This window comes from Phalaenopsis equestris, unplaced genomic scaffold, assembly GCF_001263595.1.
Source record: "Phalaenopsis equestris unplaced genomic scaffold, ASM126359v1 Scaffold000364, whole genome shotgun sequence".
NCBI lineage: Eukaryota > Viridiplantae > Streptophyta > Magnoliopsida > Asparagales > Orchidaceae > Phalaenopsis > Phalaenopsis equestris.
The window spans coordinates 1115614-1140063 of record NW_018164806.1 but is presented as its reverse complement, the minus strand read 5'-3'; the positions used below and the strand labels follow the sequence as shown (position 1 = coordinate 1140063).

The 24450-nt window shown below is 31.8% G+C and overlaps 1 protein-coding gene across 1 annotated transcript; it reads left to right on the top strand.

The window, feature by feature from the left end:
* Window positions 1-664: 664 nt before the first annotated feature.
* On the top strand, window positions 665-15110 carry LOC110026324 (probable protein phosphatase 2C 12). The gene is made up of 9 exons (XM_020727217.1): window positions 665-1355; window positions 3166-3337; window positions 3686-3839; window positions 3915-3978; window positions 5811-5918; window positions 8865-8990; window positions 9071-9309; window positions 14237-14439; window positions 14534-15110. The coding sequence occupies exons 1-9, from the start codon at window positions 1134-1136 to the stop codon at window positions 14554-14556; spliced, it is 1311 nt and encodes a 436-aa protein (XP_020582876.1). The 5' UTR covers window positions 665-1133; the 3' UTR covers window positions 14557-15110.
* Window positions 15111-24450: the final 9340 nt, after the last annotated feature.

Below are 24450 nucleotides of genomic sequence, written 5' to 3'. Positions count from 1 at the left end.
TGTCTCCTGGTGAAAAGGAGTGTCTCTTGGAATATAGGGGGTTGGGAAGAGCGAGGGTGTGATTGTAATTTTATCTGAGGGTTTGTATATGTCTATATATATGTGTAATCATATGGGATGATAATTGTAACTTCTCTGAGATAGTGAAACTGCCGCTCGCTCCCGAGGTCGTAGACAATTCTTTGCCGAACCTCGTTAAATCTCTGTGTTCTTCTCATGGTTTGTGTTGATTCATATTTTATTCTATATATATATATATATATATATCGTAAATATATATATGTACGATAAAAAGTTGGAAAAGAAAGAGATATATGTTTCATTTGAAGGAGCTTCGAATCTCCTTTAAAAATTGCATGACTGGAAAATGTATTGTCATCTGACTTTTTAACCAACAAAATTAGATGTTAGGGCGAAATAATTTCGGGAGACGATAAAGATGCTAGTTTACAGAAAGAAAACAAATCAGCATATTGGCATTTAGAACAACTTAATGGGACTTGAATATCTTCTCAAATGAAGGCTCACTTTCCAACCACCTTGAAAGATAAATTGAAATTGAAATTACACATTTTTTATCAAATAAAAAAAAAACCAAGTCTTTAATTTCGAGCAAAATCGATTTATGAAGCCATGAGAGCCCTGTCCGGTTCGAATGTTCGATGTTTTAGGGTTTAGGGTCCAACGGGTGCAACATCGGGTCACACACCGCGTTTTTCCGGTATCGAATACGTTGAGGTTAGGTCGGCAAGTTCAGAGTTCACCAAGTTCACGTCGACGCCAGCTTGGCCGCACGACTACCATGTCAACCATCAGCCGGCCTTCCGCTACGCACGTTATCGCTCTGGGGCTAGCCTCTGGTCGTGTATGGTGAATCACTTGCGCCAGAAATGAGATCCGTTCCATGGCACAGAACAGGAGAGAAAGGAACCCGAAAAGATTGGAAAACGAAAAGTTCTTCATTAATCCACCTTTGAATCGACCACGCGTGTGCGCGTAAATTCCTTCCGCGAATATGCGTTACAGATAAAATGTATTTGATTTCGGGTTTCACGAGGAGGCGATCGAGTTTATTCCACTTCCGCGATTGATCGATCTTGCCTGCGGAAAGGAGTAACGGGTTAATTTCTTCGATGTCGGCTAGTGGGGGAGTCGGTGGCGGCAGCCCCTGTGCCGATCGGATGATGCCACTTTCGATTCTGTTGAAGCGGGAGGTGTCTAGCGAGAAGATCGAGAAGCCTGACATTCTCCATGGTCTTGCCAACCAGAGCAAGAAGGGTGAGGACTTCACTTTTCTCAAGACTGAGTGCCAGCGGGTGCCGGGGGATGGCGTCACCACCTTCTCCGTATTTGCGGTAATTCCATCAATATTTCTCCTGCGGATTGCGTAATTATGTCCCGCTTTCATAGAAGCAGGCTGTTGGTGGAAGAATTAGGGTGGATGTATGATACCATTTTAGGGGAAACTAGTGCAACTCTTGATAGGGATGATATGCGAAGATCTGTTTCTGATGATGGTTGTTCTTGTTTTCTGTGTTTGTTTTAGTCTGCAACGGGGGTTGGGCGACGGAATTTTTAGAATTGAATGAGATTTATTGAAATGCTAGGATTTAAAATCCCCAAAAGTCTGTTTGGCGGAATTTGAGCTGAATGCTTCTTAAATCCTGCCAAAAATAGGATACAGAATGATCCCCTAATTTTAGCGTTAAGCTTTTTCTTAAGCTTCGAATTGAATCTCGGCTTAAATTTTTTTTCGGTAACATAAACATGATTAGAAGTTGTGCAAATATAATATTGCAGAGTAGATTGTCTTCAAATAACTGGTCTTGGGATAAGGCTCATGATGTTGATTAGGAAGAGGAAACCTTAATTTTGTTACATTGCCTTTGTTTCAAAAGTTCTGGTTTATCTTTTATGTCTCCTGTTCTTGATAAATTGATTTAAGCAATTTTGAAGTTATGCTGTTTACTTGGTGTGCTGGATTGATGAAAAAGGGTGTCAAGTGTAAAAAAATGAACACGTAGTAATTTTAACCTGACTTATGGAACTTTAGCGAAATATTTATGGATTTTGCATGAATTGTTGGTAAGAGATTTCATTATAGCTTTTGTTGTAGATATGAATCAAAAGAGGCATGTTTTTCTCAGTTAGTTGAACATAAGTATGTTAGAAGGAATCTGGCCTGAATGATATATAATAACACAACTTAATTGAGTGTGCTAGTTTCTTTCCTTTTATTTTCATTAAGGTGATTCCATAAGTGGAAAATTTAATTTTATTTAATTAGTAATTTTGGCAAACTTCCTGGGCCGAATCAAATAACCTTTTTTTTATTATTTTTATAATTGGTTAGCGGCATAGTTGACTTTGCTGTGTGTGTAGCATCTCTTACAGTTTGTAAACGTGGATATGAAAGTACATTTTTGATGCTGCAACGTTATCAAAATGCTGGCTCAGCGTTGGGACTAAATGCTAGTTTGTTTTGAAGTTATCCTTTGCATTGTGATAGGGTTTTGTATTTTCTTGTTACTTTGTATTGTTTCTTTTTCATTCTTTTAATGAAATTTTTTGACGGATTAGGCCTGAGTTGTTATTAGGTCCTGTTAAAGAGGTTACCGTGAACAATTCTTATCTTCACATGTTCTAGCTATTTCAGGCCAATTTTTCTACTTTATATGGTGCTAAAAGTTTTTTTGATTCAGAAGAACTCTATCAAGCTGCGTACACTTGGCATGGCCAGTGTAATCTACTTTTGTTTGTTGCCGACACTAGTTAGACCCGGCTTTTATTTTTTTTCTTAAAAATGTAATATTTTTTTCTTTCGCTTACAATGTGGCAATATTTTTCGTGGTGCATAAAGCAGAGTTGCTGAATTGATTTAAAAGCATCGTGCTTGTTGTCATATAGCTAACAATTCATCATACAAATGGTTTAAATCATTTAGTTTTAGGCTAAGAGCGGCTCAATTGGTGTTATAGTATTTTTGTTGATATAATCTACCGAGCAGTCACATTAATCGGCTGAATTTAAGATGTTGCTTGGTTAGGCAAATTTTAATTTTAGTGTTATTTGTTTTTTATCTTCCTGAGTTCTGAATTATTTTTGTCCACACAATCTGCGCACTACCAGTCACAATTGACAACCGTCTGCATTTGTTTTTTGCAGCTATTTGATGGTCACAATGGATCTGCAGCTGCCATATATGCCAAGGAGAACCTCTTAAACAATATTTTGTGTGCCATTCCTTCAGATGTTAGTAGAGATGAGTGGTTAGCAGCGCTACCACGAGCTTTGGTTGCAGGATTTGTTAAAACAGATAAAGATTTTCAAACTAAAGGTGTGGACATGATTGGATGTTGGAAATTAATTTATAATTCTTTTAAATTTTTAAGTGCAAGAATATCTCTAACCCTGTCGTTCCGCCTTATACTCATGTTCTAGCATTAATACCTTGGACTTTTGTTCTCTGCATATATACCTGTTTGGCATTTGCTAATAAAGATTATAAAGATGAATGAAAATTTTAGCAGTTTAAGGGACCATGTGGATGTGCCACGACTATCAATATATTGAAATACCGGAATGCTTCGTTCTGTTTTTTTTTAAAATAAAATTTTGCCATACTAATAAACATTTGTTTTTGTCACAAAATTCTGTTTCTAAATTATTTTTTTTAACCACACAGCAAAAACTTCAGGAACGACAGTAACATTTGTGATTATAGATGGCTGGACGGTAACAGTAGCATCAGTTGGTGATTCACGCTGTATTCTTGAATCTGCTGAAGGTTCACTTTATCTTTTATCAGCAGATCACAGGCTAGATGAAAACAAGGACGAGTAAGTTCAATTTCATTTGCTGTAGAAGATTTTCAGGTTCCATTGTTTTTTTTTTCCTAATGTATTCTCTTACAGGGTGGAACGCATTACCGCATGTGGGGGTGAGGTTGGGAAACTAAATCTTGCTGGTGGAACAGAGGTGTGTTTCAATTTTTAAAAGATTACTTTTTTGATCTGTAATTAATTTCGAGCCATTTTTTTAGCACCTACAGTATTATATCTCTTTGTCCATCAGCATGTGTTCTTTTTAATTGCTATTTTCTCTTTCATTTTTTCTCTGTGCTTAAGGTCGACATGATCCTGATAATTGTGCTCTTTAACATAACATGGATGGTAGAATTGTCTTTGGTGATTTACTTAAAAGGATATATTGATAATTTCTCATTTTCATGTGTTTGGAAGGCCTTATCCTTCTAAGATAAGGCAGTTAATCTTTTGTAGGGTTGGGGATTGAGAGGGAGGAGTTGGGTCATGTTAAAAAATGTGCTGGGCCAAGCATTGTAATGCAGAGATCTGCTATGGAAGGTAGTGGTTGCTGATGTGTAGTAGACAGTTTTTTTTCCTATGAAGTACAAAATCTTCTATGCAATACTGACTTTATTTTCTCTAAAAAGAATTTTTTTTTGGCTTGTGCCAGTGCTTTCACTTTTGAAGCACAAAACCGAGTTTAAAGTCCAGATTCATTTAAAACTTGTGTTGGGATATTTGTTTTCAATTTGTTGAGTAATATGCTGAAGAAAACAGGGATCATTGTACCACTATCCAGGTTAAGTAGCGATGAACTGAAAAATTTACATTGTAATTGATTTGGGCAAGTAATAATGCAGCTTGATCTGGGGCAGTAGGGGTGCCCAAATGGGCTATTCAAACTCATGAAAGCCTATTCTACTACCCTCTAAAGCTCATCATGGATGGTCAAGCCTAGATTAATGATTGGCTTTAGTGGTCTACCCCTATTAATGCTTGTTTTTATTTAATTTTTGTTCTCCAAGGAAAAAAAAAAAAAAAACAGTTGGAGGAACCTGCCTAAATTTTTATTTGGATAAAATTAACTCGAACTATTTGACTTGGATAAAAGTTTTGGATAATGATGCTGATCTTGGAAATCATTTTTGATTGTTTTTGATTTTTCAGTGGTTTAAAATTATTTTGATCTGATCGGGATCAATAGAAAAATGAGTATATTTTCTAATACATTATAAGGAAAGGATTAGGTGGTCTACTTGTAAGAATTTAATTATAATAATAAAGAAGGGTGTGTTCAAACAATACGTTCAATATAATTTTCTCCAATATATTTTTTATTTTTTTAACATGCAGCTGTCATTGAGGGTGTGGGAGGGAGTGGGCAGTTTGAGAGGGAGGGAGAATGGGAGGGAGGGAGGGGGAGGAATGGCAAAGTTATTAGGTTTCTATTGTGCATTTACCATAGTGGTGGCAGTCTGACTTCTTTATGAAACCGCAAGGGAATTCTTAATGTACTTCCTTGAGAGATTGTACCAAGTGATTCATGCAAATTGCTCGTCTCCAGCCCTTACCTAAATGATGGCGCAGCTGATCAACTTTTAACTTTATTTTTTAGTTCATGGTAAATTGGTAGAAGACGTCTGGCTTATTTGTGACCATCAAGATGAATACTAGTAACTTTATTTTTTTATTTGTAATTTTTTGGTGCCTGGCCTTGCAAGAACTCCTCCGCCTCCAAAATTCTAGAAGGCCTCTCGCAACTCCCTTTTTCTTTTATTGTGACTGCAGGGGGTTTGGTGAGGTTATCTGACTAATGTTGCCGCTATTTGACTCCAGTAATGACAACTGTAGTGGATTGGAAGCGATGGTGCATGGTGATTTAGAAGCAACATTTGCATCATTTTGTTTGAAAAGAAGTTCCTAGTTTATCTTAGTTCCTAAAGATTTTTTTCCCTAAAATTTGGATATGTTATTTGTTCTGAATCTGATGAAATCTATTTCTAGATCGGACCTCTCAGGTGTTGGCCTGGTGGCTTGTGTCTCTCAAGATCAATTGGCGACATGGACGTTGGTGAATTCATTGTTCCTATTCCTCATGTGAAGCAGGTGAAGGTATGTGCTTCATGGGAAGAAATTATAGCTTTTGCTTTACTTTATTTACTATATAAAATTATTCCATATTGATTAAAAAAGTTGTAATGTTTAATAATAGGGCACCATTAGTTTTCTTATTAATAGAGTTCCCACTCCTGAGAAAGGTTGTGGGTTCCATAAAATAAACCAAAATTGAAACTTGCTTCTAGGTCATTTTGTAGAAGTGATGCTTGCTAGGACATCAACTATAAGTAATGCGCTACAAGTCAAATTTAGTGAAAAATATGCAAGGGTTACCTAGGAGTAAAGGGCTCACTTCTAATTGACCCATCACAACTTGGCCTAATTATGATAAAAACTGACAATTACTGATTAGTTTTAAGATTAAGATTATTTTTGTTCAATGAAATTTGAGGATTTTAAATGGGAAGATGAGAATAAGTGGCTAAAATGATTAAAAAAACTAATATTGTTTCTTTGTATGAAATTATATGGAAAGGGGAGCATCCAATCACATTGGAGAAGTGCATAAGCTATTATATGTTGAGAGGACTGACAATAAGGATTGGGGAGGGATACTAATAGATAGAGTTGAGAGAAAAAAAATTTGAGGTTAATAGTAGTGATAGTGTAATTTCCATTTAGTTGCTCATTTGGTAGAACATTTTGCATGTGCTTACTTTGTATTTTACTAGAAGATATTTAGAAAAATAAATTCTGGGGAGATGTATAAACCATGGCAATGTATGATTGAGGAGAATAATTTTTGGAAGTTAGTTAGATGAAATTATATGTTTTGATAGGGTGAAAAATGAGAGGATTCATGGTTGGTACTACATAATAGAGAGAAATATATGGAAAAAACTTTACATGATGCTTTTAAAATTGAAGTAATCAAATTACAATAGGTTGCTCGATACAATAAGGAAAGAAACTCTTTTGCAAAATTTGTGAAGTGATTTCTAGAAAAAGTTTGATCACATAATATAAATATTAGTTATGGATGTATATCTTCTGAGCATAATATAGAGCAAAATAAATAAATTTCTTGAGTTAAGATTTAACTTGTATATTAAAGTTGTAAATTTTTCAAGATAAATTTTAGAGAGACATAGATTGAAATTCTATACATGAGACAAACTTGATTGTGATAAGATGATTAGTTTCTTTAAAATTATGCATTTTTTAAGATAGTATAGAAATAGATCAAGTAATGATATTTTGTAGTGTTTCAAGGAAAGTATAACGGTATAAAAGAAAATAAATATCTTTTGACTTTATGTAAATGCTACTGAGGCTTGTAATAATTATATGATTTTTGATTTTTTTTCGACAAGTTTTATGCTGGCTGCTTGTAATAATTATATGGATTTAAAAAATCTTATAAATACGTTTTTGTGTAAAAAAAAAAAAATAACCATTGTAAAAGAAAAAGTCAAGAGATTGAGATCAAATTTGATGCATTAGAAGTGCGATTTAATGTTTAAGATGCCATGAAAGTTATAAATGCTATTTTGAGAAATCATTTAAAAAAGTATCGAGGAAGTTAAATTAAAAGTGATACAAAAAGGTTTATCGAAGATGGAATATAGTCTCTATGTCGATTTTAACAATAAATTTGATTTTATGTTCGATAGATTCATTATGACTTTATTTTTTCGTATAAGGCAATTAATGAGATTGTACAAAAAACAAAGAAATGTTTTCCTATGTTTTTTATTGATCCTAAGAAAGACTTTTTATTAAGTACGCGAACTGATTTTGTAAGCACTAATTAAAAAAAAAATGTTTTTGCTTAAGCCAGTTGAAGTTAGGAATCTATGTATGATGTCATTTATTACTTTTTTAGTTGTGGAGTGATTTAAGTGTTCACTACCACAATAGATTTGCATCAGAGATCTACTCTAAATTCTTATTTTTTGTACTAGTTTTGGAGATGTTTGCGAAAGATATGAAGAATATTGTATCTTGGTGTATTTTTTTTTTAGTAGAAGACGGTTACAGTCAAATTGGACTATGTTGAAATAAGTTAAAAATTAAAATATTGGAAGATACATCTAGAAGATACGTGTTGAGGATTAGTAGAGCAAATATAATATGCAATTTTAGTTAGAGTGATATTATTAATTGTTAGCCTTATTATTAGATAAGGTAATACTGTGGTGTGACAGATTTTAATTTATTAGATTTATTATATGGAAGAATGGTGATATTGATGAGAATATAACTTTATTTAAGGGCCTAAAGGCTAGTTGTTCTAAATAAACAAGTGTCTAAAGAGTATATTTAATATTAGAATAAGATTAGAATTTAAGGTAAACTTAATAAAACATTTGGTTTTAAAGTAGTTATTGTATGGACAAATTGTGTGACAGAAATTAGAATACAACAATGAATGTATGATAAACAATAGAGGGATAGATTAGGAAATGCTTATATTAGGTTTCAATGTGATTAGTATCTATCTGTACTAAGGCAGTGGAAATATAATTAGATATATATATGACTAATGGCAGTGATGAGGAAGAAAAAAAGTGACAGTCCAACGATAATATGGATAAAATTGTGTAGAAATATTTTCTCAAGGTAGGTTTAACTGTCTATGGAAAACATAGCAATGATGAAAGAAAAAGGGAGATTTATATAATTGACCCCAGGTGATTGGGACTTGGGATAAGTTTAATGATGTTGAAGACTAGAAAATCATGAGCACAGGTTTGCATAGTTTGGGTTTGTTGCTGATGGCTATAAACTTGTGTGTCATAGTTTTACTATTCTGTTTTATGGCGTACTTATTTTAATTTATATTTGTAATCTAATTGCTTGGGTTGGCCATACTTAAGATGTTTATTTTGCTTGCATCGACTAACAGAGAAACTTGATTACTTAACATTGGCTTTTCACTTTATACCTTTCAATTTAACATAGAAATGTTCCGGTGCTGTTTCTATACTATGTTTGCAGCTATCAAACGCAGGTGGCCGCCTCATCATCTCTAGTGACGGCGTGTGGGATGCATTGAGTTTCCAGTCAGCACTTGATTTTTCTCGTGGCCTTCCAGCAGATGTTGCTGCCAACAAAATTGTTAAAGTATTTCATAATGATGATTTTTAATTAATCAGTTGAAAATTGTCTCACCTGCTAACCAAATATACATATTCCAATTGTAGGAAGCTGTGCTTGTAAAGGGACTTAGAGATGATACTACATGTATAGTTGTTGATTTATTGCCACCGGAGAAGATATCGCCTTCTGTTGCTCTACCTAAGAGGCAAGGAATGAAGGGGTTAAAACATATGTTCCGCAAGAAGCCCGACGAGTCACCATCTCATCATTTAATTAGAAGTTATTTTGAACCGTATGCAGTGGAGGAATTGTTTGAAGATGGTTCTGCAGTACTTGCTCAGAGGTCAGTGTATTTTACATGAAATACATGATCCCAGTTCTTTCATTCTTTAATTTTTTTTTGTCCTCTATACATTGAATGTAAACGTCAGCAGCTACAAACAGCAAAAATGTTATTCTTTATTTCCATAATATTTGATATTTTATTGCTAGCTAGCGCTATTTTATATTTCATCACCCCTTTTTATAGTAGAGTAATATTTACTATATGTTCAGCAACAAAACTTATGATTTGAGTTCGTTACCTTTTTTCTGAACGAGAAGTGTATAAGAATCTTGCCATTATACTTTTGCTTAAGACATCAAACGCTTACACAAGCATTCAATTTTAACTTGACAGTACAAGTTGTGATATACATGAAATAGAGAAGGGGCTAAATCAGAAGCTTGAGAGTGATTTAAGAAACATAAGGATAGAAATAGGAAGGAATGTAAAGCTTTTATGGTACTGTGGAGCATGTTTTGACAAAACAAAAGGAAGATTGTGTCGGAATTTTAATTTTTTATTCTTTTATTTTTCAATGATATTGGCTTGATATTTTCTGAATCTCAAGATAAGAAAATTTTTCATAGAATTTTCTTTGAAACAACAACAACAACAAGAACAAAACCTTAATCCCATTACGTGGGGTCGGTTACACGAATCCTTTTTCTCCATTGCGTCCTATTTAGTGTCATATTTTCATTTAGTTCTAATAAATTAAGATCATTTTTTATACAATAAGCCCAAGTCTTCCTAAGTTTACCTCTGACTTTCTTAACACAAGTCGAATCTAAAACATCCTCTCTCCTAATCGGATCATAAGATGGTCAACGCTTAATGTGACCAAGCCATCTAAGACGACTTTCTCTAATTTTGTACGTCATAGGAGCTACACCAACCCTATCACAGATATAATCATTTCGTATTTTGTCTTTAAGTGTAAAGCCACTCATCCACCTATCATTGAATTTTCTTTGAAAGACTAACAAAAATATACTTTAAAGAATAATCTCTGATATAATTGTTAAAAAAGAAATGCACATCAAAGATAAATACTTTACTAAAAGTCCCAAAGTTATGGTTGGAAATAAAGAAAATTAAAAATATTAAGCATGTCTAGTGGAGTAAGAACTGCTATTCAAAAGAGTTTGATAAATTAAAAAAAATTCTCAATTTTTAAGGAAAAACGATAGAATTTTGTTTCTGGTTCAAATTAGTGTTGTCAAATTGGGTTTGTGGGTTGGGTTCAGGTTTGAACCAAATTTGCCCTGACTTGAAAGTGTTTAATTTGAACTTGACCTGAATATTAAATGGGTCAGAAGTCCAACTCGAATATCCAACTAGAACAAGACCCACTTTCAAGCCATAGACTTGAACTTGACATGTTAACTCGTTTAACGTAAGACATAAAAACCTTTTAGGTCAAATTTGGGTTAATTTTGAGTCAATGTCTGGTTAATTTGAAGTTTATTGGTTGATTTTGAGTCAATTTATGGTTAGGAAATTAGTTTTCTATCAATTTCTAGTTGGAAGGTCAACCCCAATCCGACCCAAAAAAGAGTTAGGATTTATTATTTGAACTTGGCCAAAAAAATTTTTTAGTCAACCTAACTTGGACTTTTCAAGTCGATTTGACGTGTCGGGTCAGTTTTTGATTCCTTTGCTATGAATGACATGCTTTCTAATTTATATGTTTTCAGTACCTCCAATAATTCTTCTATTTACTGGATGATAAGTTAAGGGACCATAGGCAATATGACTTTGTTATAGCAATAAAATAATAAATTTTGCAGATGGATCATTAGGAACTGTTGAGAACAAGATGCATCTCATTCCTTTCAATTTAATCCTCAATAACATATTGCTTGTTCCAAACTTTACAACTAGTTTTTTTGGTCACTATTTTTTTTCAAAGATCATCGTTGCGAAGTCATTGTTTTTCTGGTCACAATTTTTTTCAGGACCTAACGAGCAAGACAATTGGATAAACTAAAGAAAATGATAAATTATTCTTTCTTAAGGGTCAAAAATCAATAGTTATACAGCTTCATCTATCACACCATCGATATCATATGGACACACTATTATAGATTATGACACCTTTCTTTTAAAAATATTTAGTGTATACTACAGACATAAGTATTTTTATTGTGAAATTGGTGAAATTAGTATACATTATTTTTTTCCTTGAAAGTAACTCAAGAACCTTTATTTATTTTTTTATTCATTTTGTTATATGGCGATCCCGTAAAATCTCCAGTATCTTTGGGGTCGGTTTTATTATGTTTATTGATATTTGCACTCGAATGACTTGATTGTATGTAGTTCAATATTAGCACTAGACTTTCTATATTCATTGTCATGATAATGAGTTAATTTAACTCTAACAACAAATTTTTCAGACTGATAATGCCCATGATTATTTTAATAACATGTTATCTTCATTTATTTAGAAAGAGACTGTTATCCACTTATCCTTTTACTTTGATACTCATTAAAAAAAACGGAACAAATAAAACATTACAACATTTTAGAGGCGGCCAGGACATTTCTCCTCCATGATTAAATACCAAAATAAAAGTGAGGAAAAGTTGATCTAATAACTACTCATTTAATAAATAGAATACTTTCTAGAATAATTGATTTTAAAAGTCTTTTTAAATTATTTGGGAGACTTTTTCCTATAAGCAGTTTATCAAAGATATCTTTTAAAATTTTTGGATGCATTGATTATGTACATATCCATAAACAACATAGATAAAAAATTTAATCCAAGAGCTCTTAAATGTTGTATATTTTATCACATAAAAGGATATAAATGTTATTATCTATCAAGAAAAAGTTTTCCACTTCAATGAATGTCACTTTTAATGAAACTTATTGTTTCTTCAAGCAAACTCATTTTCAAGGAGGGAATTCCCTGCTGAAAATAAATTTGATGATATGTCATCTTGACGTGCTTGTAACTCAAAATCCTATAAATTCAAGCATTGTACCAACTATGCCTCTTGAGGTTTATACAAGAAGGAATAAAGCTAGCAAGATCTCTAGTAAGTCCAAGATTCAGAACTATTAGCAGGTAAAATTGATTAGCTCACTGCTAATTCATATTCTAAGTACTCGTCATTTCATAAAGTTTTGCCATCACATAAAATGCTTCTAATCAACATTAACGCCAACCTCATTTCCATCTCATATACTCTATTTGACATAGCTGAAAATAAAAATTGGATAGAGGGCATGAGAGAGGAGGTGAATGTCTTAGGAAATAATCATACATAAGTGATTGTTGAATTAGCAAAAGTCAAGAACACAATAGGATGCAAATAAATCTTCATGGTAAAAAGAGCAGATGAGAACCTGAACGGTATAAAACAAGATAGTTGGTAAAATGATATACTCAATTATGTGAGATTGATTATCAAGAAATTTTTGCTTATACTAAAAAAATGAATATTATTCACATTCTGATATCTTTAGTGGTAAATTATGGGTGGCTTATATAATAATATGATAAAAAAATATATTCTTACACGGGGATGTTGAAGAAGAGATCTATGGCTTCACCATTAGGATTTGATAGCTCCTTGAAAAGAATCAGGAATGCAGATTGAAAAAGGCCTTATACAGACTGAAACAATCAGCAATAGCCTGATTTGACAGATTTACAAGGTCTGTGGAACGAGCTAAATATAAACAAAACCAATGTGACTTTAGTCTCTTTGAAAAATGTATGCATAATGATAAAATTTATATATTTATTGTATATGTGGACAATATAATTATTATTGGAGATGACAATCAATAGAGAAGAACTTTCAGAAAATGGCTTGTTGAATAATTCAAAATGAAAGAACTAGAAAACTAATATAATTCTTGGGAATAGACGTGTTAAATTTATAGAAGGGATATTTTCGTGAACCAAAAATATTTTATGGATCTGCTTGAAGAAGTCAAGATGATAGAATGTACCCATGTGAAACTCCAATTGAGTATAAAAATTGGATCTTAGTGAATAAAAACTAGCGTATTTATGAGATAATATAAAATGTCATTGGAAAACTTGTTGTATATATCCCACACCCGTCTTAACATCACTTTTTATATATTTCCCACACCCGTCTTAACTTTTTATATATGAGCCAAATTCCACTAAACAAATTCATACAAAAACACAAATAATTCCACCTTCATGTAGTCTGTAAAATTCTCAAATATTTTAAATCAAATACAAAAAAAAAAAAAAGAAATTTATACAAAATCTATGTTACCCTACAAATTGAAGGATTCAAATTTGCATAATATAGGGATCGCCTGTGGATTAAAGATCCACTTCTAGGTACTATACATTTTAAAGAGAAAATCTCACAACTTGAAGAAATAAGAAGCAACCCTTGTTTCAAAATCAAATGCTAAAGCTGAGTTCAGAGCCATTGCCTGATAGATTTGTCAGACTTTTTGGATCAAAATGATATGAGACGATCTGAAATATTATTGGCAACCTTGGAATGTTGGATCTCTACCATTAATTTTGAGGGATAGTTTTGAATTACTATAAGAGTACCGTGCCATAGTACCACATTACAATATTGCGCTACAGTAATGGGCTACAGCAATGCATTCTACGGTGAGCCCACTGACTCTCCGATCATAATAAGAACACAGAGGCCTTGTGCCGTTGGATCAATTCCTCTATTGTCCTCATATTGTAATTCATGTGCTTTTGTGTAGGATCGCCGACCCTTTCTTATTTTTGCCCTTTTGTATAATGCGTATTGGTGATGTATATACACCTCCTCTTTTGTACAAAGCGAAGAACAAAAATTAAGTATTGAGAAGTTTTCTCCATTATTTTATCTTCTGCTCGTATTTCTGCATTATTTTATTTTCGACATTTTTACATCTTGGAATTGCAGTTTATCTCATGTGTTTGTTTTGTTGTTTGCAGGTTAAACATGGTATATCCAGTGTGCAACATTTTCAAGTTACTTTTATGTGCTGTTTGTCAGGTTGAGTTGAAAGCTGGTGAGGGCATTTCGGTACATGCTGGTTCATCAAAATCAGCAAAAGTTCGACCTTGGGATGGCCCGCTACTTTGTCGTGGCTGCCAGGCTAAGAAAGAAGCTATGGAAGGAAAGAAACCTTCAAGAGGTACACAAGTTCCACATTCCTTTTTCAATATGTTAAATGGTTCTACTTTGGTTTATTTCTCCTCCCTAATATTTTCCTCTTAAAAACTTTTCAGATTTTTCTAGAATGAGAGTTTGATATGAAAATCCATCTTCAACAGCAGATTTGGTTGCGTCTCATTTGTAGATTAGTTCAAGTAATTCGTATTTTGCAATCTGGAGATAAAAAACATTCCCTTATACTAAATCTTTGTCCATGTCCGTTATGTATTAGTAGCATGGTGATTTCGTCCGCCCAACATGAATGCATTTTTGGATCAGAATAGGCATTTCATTAAAATGTAATTTTGAGGGGTTATGACGACAAGATGCATTGTTTTAGGTTTACTTCTCTTCAATCCAACCTACGACTTCGGTCTATCCAACCAGAAATATTTTTCTGCAAAGCAAGCTATCTGGTGCCAATTTTTAGAGGGGGTTCATAGATAATTCAATTCTTTCTAGGTTTGCCATGTAAATATAATTTTAGAGGGAAGATTGAGATAGCAAGGTAGATTGCATTGCAACTGCGTTCTTAGAATTTTGGCATGTAAAAAGCCATAAATGGAAGCGAAAAGACGATATGGATTATCCTTTCTCCCTCACAAGAGATTCCAATATTTTCTGTTTTGTAATTGTACGGATCCTATAATTTATTGAGGCCATGTCTGTGTATCTTATAATATGAAAATGCTCTGAACTTGTTGAAATGTAAAGCTGCGCTGCTACTAGGTTTGCATTATTATTTATCCATTCTTTGATGTATAGTTTCTTCTCTCGTTTTTTTTTTGGGGACCCAAACAATATTGTAACTCGTTGATATTACTTTCATGTATTTTCTTGGACAATTATATTCTTTTGTGTGTGTAATAAAGACATGATTTTTTTTCTTTGAGCTTTAGAAGTGCTTCTGACAAATGTTGAAGTCTGTAAAAATTTTATTTGTTGAAATAGCAGGACAGAGTGTCTCTGGAAGTTTTCATAAGAATGATAATTTTTTGTCATTTTAGATTGCACCACATCTCCTGTGTTGAACATAATTTTTAAAAGAAATTCGATGACCGTCATGGATGTTTCAAATGAAATCTTAGTGAGGCAAAATACATGGATATGTAAGGAGCTATTTGGGATCATTTTTTATTATTATTATTTTTTTTAATTTTTTGTTTGTTTTATTTAAAAAAAATATGTTTGGCATGTTATAGTGGATATGTAAGGAGCTATTTGGGATCATTTTTTATTTTTTATTTTTTATTTTTTGTTTGTTTTATTTTAAAAAAATATGTTTGGCATGTTATAGTTTTTTTTTAGTTATTTTTAAATACACTTAAAATAACACTTGGGTATTTCAAGTGATTTTAAAATCAAGTTAAATTTTTTTTTTCAAAAATAAAAAAAAAAATATGAAGAAATGTATTAAATAAATTTGTTTTTAAAATAAAAATTAAAATAAAAAAAAAAGATAAAAAATAAAAGTGATCCCAAATAAATCTGAAGTATATGATTGGTTCTATCCAAATGCACTCGGATGCGTGACTTATCATGGATGCAGCGAAAAGATTACATCTGTTAAATAACATATATGATAAACTTCATGTCCGTGCTCGAAAAAAAAAATGAAAATATTTCCAACCCTTCTTCAAATAGTTTAGCCAAGTGCATGCCATAGATTCCTCGTGTAAGCACTCCAAACCAGATATCCAAATGGTGATAAATCTGATACAGAACCAAGGTGCTGTCAGCCAAAGACAGCAGGCCAACAGAGGAGGCCAAGAAGCATTACGGCCGAGCTGAAAAAGAGTGCCGTATATAGCCAGAGCAAACGACATCAAAAGCATATCTGAGATTCCATGGCAATCGAGAGTCGAAGGATAGGAATCATTAAAATTTGTTGCTTGCAAGGAGAGCTCTCTGAACAAGTGGCATCAGTGAAATTCCATGTCCCAACAGTACCTAATAGTCTTTTATTTTAATTATGAAATCCCAATTAAATCAATGGATAACAGAGTTGCCAAAAGATTCCAATAGAGCATTCTTATTGAACTAAGCATTTTTGAAGTAAAGTTGTCACAATTGTTTTTTACATAAATAGAAATCCAATTCCCAAGTTTGCAAGCAATAGTATAGCTGAATTGTCAAAATGGTTTTGATCTACTAACTGATTTAGTCTGAAAGTAACTGTAATTAGTAGCATCATGGAATCAAGGGAAGGAAGGCCCAAATGCATTAGTAAAGTAATGGATCTAAATCAAAGAACTAGTATTTCCAAATAGTTGATCATACTAGTTGAAAGTTGCCAACAAAATGAGCTTCTACCTCAAACCATTAAGCTAATTTTGAATTATATCCATGATTTTGGCATTGTTAACAACCTTAGTGAAGAAGAGATAATGATACTAATGTGTTTTTATGGAAGGCTTTTGGCATCTAAACCCCGTGATATGACAGAGGTGATCTTTGGTAGCAAGACCAATGGCCTTAGAAAAACATATAGTAGAGTTCCTATTGTTTACATTGAGTTCAAAGGCCATTTCAAATAAATCAAGAAAAGAGAGAAGGCAAGTAATAGTGTTAACTTTTGTTTACCAAAAAATAGTAAGTCATTCGTATAAATCAAATGAGTGGTGAGAGTGTTATTTTTTCATATCCTTTTGTACTTCAAATTTGCAACAATAGTATTCAAGAGTCTTAAAAAATCATCCATGATGAAGGTAAGCAAAAAAGGAGATAGAGATTACCCTTGATGAGGTTCACAAGCAGATGGAAGAAGCCTTTAAATTTCCCATTTATAACCTCCTAGAAATGAGCATTAGAAGTAAATGTAATAATTCACAAAACAAAGATCTCAGAGAAACTCAAAGTTCTCAGTCTATTGTATAAAAAACTTTATTGATTTCCTTTTAATGTCAATCACCTAACAAAATTACTTGGAAGAATTATGAGAGTTAAACCCAACAAATACATCATTTGTTAAAATAATATTATCAATAATATCCAACCTCCTTGTGAAACTAGGTTAAGCAACATGAATAAATTTTAGAATTTGCCCATAATAAGTTTGGCTATCACATTATACAAAGTATTACAAAACTTAAATAAGCCTACAATCATTTAATGTTTTAGAATGAAAGTTTTTATAAATTAAGGTGATGCTCGAGTACTTGACAGTAATGGGAAGTCTAAAAGAGAAGAAATCACTGAAAAAAATCAATAGAGGAAGGCTGGGAAATGTACCATATATATTAGAAAAACTTGGATGTAAAGCCATCCAACCCTAGAGTCTTATCAATACCAATACTAAATAGAGCCAATTTGATGTCAACATTAAAAAAAGCTTCTAATTGGAATGAGTATATACAAAAGATAACTTATAACCAACAAGAATATTAACATCATAGAAATCATTAACAACATCTTTATAGTTAAGGCAGAGAAGTAGATGATAAATTCCCTAGTACTTTTCTCTTGAAAATAGGAACTTTTTCCTTTTCAAAGAAGCTCTTTAATATAATTCAAATTACTATTTAAATTCTCTCATAAAAAAAATTTAAATCATATTCTCTTTTAATGAGATAAAAACATTTGACACATTATCTGTTCCATTTATTTTCAGAGATCATAACATCAGTTAGCTTTTTGTTTATTTAGAACATCTTAGAGAAGAGATCTATATAATGGTTGCTTAATTTAGATTGATGAAAATTTTAAATTGATCAACATTAAGGTCGATAATAGTATTGGAAATGTAAGAGAGAAGCTTCTAGTTAGCAATCTTCTTAGCAGATTTAACATTGCAAAGTTTATTACAAAATGTAAAAATAAGTTTAAACATGACTAGCTTTTTGGAGACGTCAAAGTTAATATAAAAATTAGGAAGTTGCTCCAATAATTTTTATATAAAATTTTGTTTTTAAGAATATTTTATTTACTTAAAGAGATAAGAATTATTACTATTAGAAATTTAGAGAGAAATTCCTTTGAAATAAAATTGAGGTGAACATTTTTCCAAGAATTATTACATATAGCCCTATCCAATAAATATTTAATTGGATTGTCCAACTGATTATTAAACCAACTAATTTAGAAATTAGACTTTGGAAGGTACATAAGTTCACAGTTGAAGATGTTTTAAATCAACCAACTTTAAATGTTAGGTGATTAGTACATCAAAAAAAAAAATGTTAGGTGATTAGTACACCAAAATTTTTTTGATGTGTATTAATTGCATTTGAAATCATCTAAAACTATCCAAGGATCCATTACATTAGTAGCATTAATGTAAATATTATTTAATGAATCCTTTTTTTCCATAGCTTTATTTTCAACATAAAGTTCATTATGAATTTAATCAAAGTAGATAAAATATATATATTGAAAATGTGATATAAGGATAGTAAACGAAACTCTTGAAGCACTCCACTCAATCCATATTGAACCATGTGAAGATAAATCAAGGTTTTGTAAAAGCCTTTAAAAGTGAAATTATTAGAATATTTAATAGATAATGAGTAAAAAAAAGTGAGAAACTTTTAGTTTGAAGATAAAATGAATATCAATTTTTTTAATATTCAACTAAACTCATATATTTAGTGATTTTTGCTTCGTTATTTAGGCATCTAACATGTTAGGCCAAGATATTGGGATAACACATAGTTGATATAAAGCCTGGGAGCCTTTCCCTTTTTTTTGTCTACCCTTAGTGGTTTTAGAATTAGAAAGAACCATATTTTGTGTAGTAATATTATTATTTCGTATTAACTCATTAGAATACATTTTTTTAGTAGTATTCATTAAGGCTTTAGACAAATGACCATTAGCCGAACTAATTATATCAACACAAATCAAACTAGCTATGCCATTAACTTTAACAAATAAGTGAGTTGCATGGGTCATGGTGTTATTCCCATTAAGACTTAAATGTTGTGCTGTTGAAGACATCTTGACAATGTTTTCATGAAGAAAAAGACGATCCTCTACTCCTAGCAGTTGGTGTGATAATGAGAATATTTAAACTAGGAGTAGTCAGAGGCTCTTTAATAATAAGGAAGTAACACGAACTACTTTAGGATTGATCCAAACATTATCCCTACTTCTCTTATGACTTCTACCAAGATAGTAGTACACATAATTAGTAATTGGTATTGTCATTAAATCATTTAGAACAATTTAAAGTCTCATAGGCAAAAGTATTACTTGCAGTATATGAAAACTATTTTTCATAAATAACATGATGTAATATCTTTTGCCCTTAACATTAATAAAAAATGTGATAAGGTAGAGTCGACGTTGTGGATATTTGTACACTAATCCTAGCATAAGCCTAGAGTGGGATGGCATAAGAGGGTTGAAAACTAATTGAATGCCAATTTAATAATAATTTTGGAGATATTGGAACAAAAAAAAATCACAAAGGGAGTTTAAGAATTTTAATCCAAATAGGAATTTCATTGAAGTCCTCTTTAATGAGAATAAAATTATGTGTCAATTTATTAAAATAATGGGTCTTTTATTTAAGAATTAAAGACTGATGTCATGGGGATTAAAAAAAAAAAAACATCAATGAGTGAATGTACGAAAATATTATCTTTAAGCTTCTATAAATGTCTAATTGTTTGCCAAAAATTGCCATAAAATTGCCTTTTACGAATGGCATATCCTACTAAGGTAGGATTGCAAGGCTTAGCCCCTTCATCAATTTCTTCGTTGGAGAAAACCACATCATCCTCAAGATTATAAGTGTATGTAGTAAGGAGGTCTTCCAATTCCATATGGGAATTTTGAGATTATTGAATTTAAAAACACTTCGTAAGTAGGCCCTTTTTGAAAAGGGAAAAGAGTTAGGTACTCTTGTTGCACAAAAAAATTGACTGAAAAATCTTAGCACTTCATAGCTAACTTTTGAGGTTATTTAAACTAGAAATGCTTTTGGATATGATTAAATTCGTTTCATCAAAAATTAATTGAGTTTATTGTCTCATTGACTTCTGAAAGATTTTTTTCTATGTTTATGAATACAATTGTCAATTTTTTTGGAATAATGCTCGAAAATTCAGTTTTTATCAGATTGATTTTGTGAGGCAAATTAATAAATTTGTATTATGTATTTTCCTAAATTTACGTTAAATCATATAAATACGAGGTAAGACAACTTAACATCGATGAAATTTATAAGAATATTTATATTTTTTGTACTCATCTTTAAAATTAGTGGTATGATCATGCTATTTACTTATAAGTGTGCAAAAGCTACAACTATTTCAAAGGAAGGATGACTTGCTTGCTGATTTTTAAACCATGCTATATTTAATTGAGAACCACTGAACGAAATCAAATTGCGCCTATATAAAAATTTGGACCGCATACATCAAAATTTGTTCATATTGATTGGTTCAAGAAGTACAATATATTCTATATCTTCACATATTCTTTGTTTTCGTAAGTTTAAGATATATTTCCTATATAAAAATTTGGACCGCATACATCAAAATTTTTTGATATTGATTGGTTCAAGAAGTACAATATATGCTATATCTTCACATATTCTTTGTTTTTGTAAGTTTAAGATATATTGTGGTAACCATTTTCATCATTCATAATAAAAATAATGAAATGTGGTGGGAAGCAATTTGTTGACTAGTTAAGCTTTAGTGATAATTATGTTAGAAATTAGTGGTTAAAATATACTTTAAATACGAGTATCCTAATTACATGAAATATTATTTATCAATTATTTTATGGATTACTTATCAAATGCATAGCACATTAATTGAAAAGAAGTTGGAAAATTATTAAGTGCGAGATTCCACCACTCACCCAACCCGAATAAATTCTTTTCATGGTTGACAACATTGATTAGTACATATAACGCCTTTTTAGTTTCTCTAAATCAAGCGCGATGCCAAGTGGCATAGAGCCAAAGCGGAGCCCATCTTAATAATATATTTTGAGAACCATGATACCTCAAGTCACTATAAAAATATTATATGTCTTTTTGTATTGGCGTTTGATATTCAGATCCCTACATGGAATATAAGCCATGTACATAGATAAGATATTAGGTTGCCAAACAATAGTAAGAAAGGGAGGAGAGAAACACACACTCTCTCTTCCTCCTTTCTCTCCTCTTATTGGCTAGCCACAAGTGTGTACAACGCACCTAATATTTTCTCCAAGCAAATGATGTATAAACTTTAGTAGCGAGTTATAAAGGTCAGGGAAAAAAATTGAATACATCTAAATGCAATTTGATTTGGATAAACATTAAAATTATTAAATTTCATTTAAGATAAATATAATATATAAATTATTAATTTAAATTTATGTTATGCATGTTTTTAAATGAATTTAATAATTCCGAGAATTGTTATGATCAAAATTTGAAGCATATATTCAAAATTCTTGTTTTTTTAGCTCACGCTCACTTGAGACAACAAAATTCGGCTATTATTTAAATTGCATTTGACACTTTTTTTTTCTTGTTGTCATAAATCTTGTCATGATCTTATTTGGCTATTATTTATTTATTTATTTTTAAATGTTTCTGATGAGAAAAAAATTTTCCTAATAAAGTTTATTAGAATATAATATTTGGGAGAAAGCTATAGGATAACTTTAATTACAATGAAAATGGGTATTTACTATTCATATTAATTTTTAAAAATTCTGTTTTTTTAAAATAACTTTTATCTGCCATGTTATCATTTGAGATTTGTATGGAATAAAATGATTATAACTTTCTACATAATTTTGAAAGTAATATTTTATCATAGTAGCTAAAATATTTTCAAATTTTCCTACCTAAGGAACTAGTTAATATTATTATGAATAATCTTATACATATCCCATAACCATTCATTGCTAGACAACATTCTAGAGATGACACGTGGGTGTTAAGAATATCACTCCAACATTATCATAAACTATTAGGCACATTGTCTGCATTGGCGGATAACAACATAGATTCCACTCGCTATATCGTTGTTGTATGTTGTCCACTTCTAAAATTTTCTCACCCTTTAAACCCTAATAACAATTTTAACCGCTACAACTAATGTGGCAAAAATCTTACCCAAGTAGTTGCCAAAGGGCTTTCTAATGCATTGCCATTGTAAGTGTACATCATATAAGCATTTTCACCAGAGACTTGGTGTCTGTTTGGGGCAGCTGCAACTTATTGAACAATCTGTTAATAAGCTTATTAAAAATAATCTGCTAAGTTAAGTGCAGTAGCTATTACAAATTTTTATTTTTTTGAAAAAACCAAACCATAGCTAGAAATCTGCCACCGCGCCTAGATAGATGTGATGTGAAAACACTGTTTTCAGCATTTTGAAAATGCATAAGCTGTCAAAACACAGTTTACCCAAACATGACATGTGCGTTTTCAAAACGCCACCCCAAACGAACCATTGATCTTTAAGTTTGGTGTATTTTACCATTAAAAAATCAATACCAGTGATATTCCTTATGTAATATTAAATATTTGAGTGTTATGTACACATGCAAATAAAATAAGAACCATAGAAAGCAAAATAATTCCCATTTAATGATGGGATGGTGACTGCAATAAATCTCAACATTGTGAGCTCCTTTTCAGAAAGCTCAGCCCACGCTTGCTTGAACGTATGTGTCCGCTCACGTGTAGCGCCCATAAAAGCACAAGTATACAAGTCAAAAAAGTCGACACCACGTTAATCATTCATGTCCATACTCAATCACCTTATATATATGTATATTAATTTGTTCTTCTCGTAATAGAAATCAATTGAAACTTGCAGAAAAAAACAATCACTCAAAAGTGGCTCGTAGCACAGCTCAGAAGCAATTAAAGATAAAAGAAAAGGAGTTTGGGGAGGGAGGTAGGCCATCGCAATCTTCCTTCAGACAGGTAGAGAGAAGGTTATTGCTCTGACGTCGCAGTCATTGGCAAGATTCGAGGCATTAAATGGAAGGCACAAAGTTCCAAATTTGAGCGAATATGGGTCTATTTAGGTAGCCCGGCAATTTGGCCAGTTGAATTTAATGGAGATCGTGAATGTATGGATATATATGGATCACTGCATGTCCTGTTGCTGCCAGCTCCATCTGGGATTTAGAATATTTTTTATTGTGGTTGGTGATTGGAGGCTTAATTGATTAATTTTATTGTGGGATTTAAGTTTTGTCTGTGATGATGCCTGGACTTAATTATAGTTATCAGAGATGTAGGAGTCTAGGTGAAGAGGAAGAAGAGGGAGAAAAGAAGGAGAGTGATGAAGGTAAATTTGATGAAATTTTTTTCTTCATGATGAGAGCTTAGGCTTTATGGTTTCCTCCAAAATGGCTCTTTAGGCCTGCATTTACTGGGTTTATTGTGGCGCTATAAGAGATAATATGTACATTTTAATCGAATGGAAATATATAGATAAATATATGATTTGGATATTATAGATAAATGAAAAAAGTAATTAAAATATCATTAAATACACGTGGCCATTGCCTTTGTAATTATTCCAAAGGTTTTCTTGACTAAATAGATGATGTTGCATCTCTTGAATAGATGGGCTTCTTTTTTTTGCCTCCAACGAGTGTTGTTTGAGTTGCAAGGTTGCCATATGATCTTAGGTGAATGCCTCTGAGTTGGGTGAATAATCGTGGCTAATGTAATTCTATCACTCCATTTAAAAATTAATTCAAATTTGGGCTAATTGAAAACTTAGCCCAAATTGGGCTTAACCGCTAGAGGCAGAACCATCTTAATGTCAGCATGGACAATTATTTTTTATTCAATTAATGTAATATTAATTATTGAAAAATACTCATCTTTAATTTTTAATTTTGCCCACTTCTCACTAAAAATATCCAACTTAACTCATCTATATTTCTAAATTCTAACATTTTTGTTTATTTATACTTTCAATTACAAATTTAATGTTATTGTCTAGTTATTTGCGCTTTTTCTCTAAAAAAATTATCTTTATATATATATATATATATATATTTTATAATTTGAAAT

Coding starts and splice junctions, on each gene's coding strand:
- LOC110026324 (XM_020727217.1), top strand. CDS start 1,134: ATGTCGGCTAGTGGGGGAGTCGGTGGCGGCAGCCCCTGTGCCGATCGG. Junction 1,356..3,165: donor CCACCTTCTCCGTATTTGCG/GTAATTCCATCA, acceptor TGTTTTTTGCAG/CTATTTGATGGTCACAATGG. Junction 3,979..5,810: donor ATCTTGCTGGTGGAACAGAG/GTGTGTTTCAAT, acceptor ATCTATTTCTAG/ATCGGACCTCTCAGGTGTTG.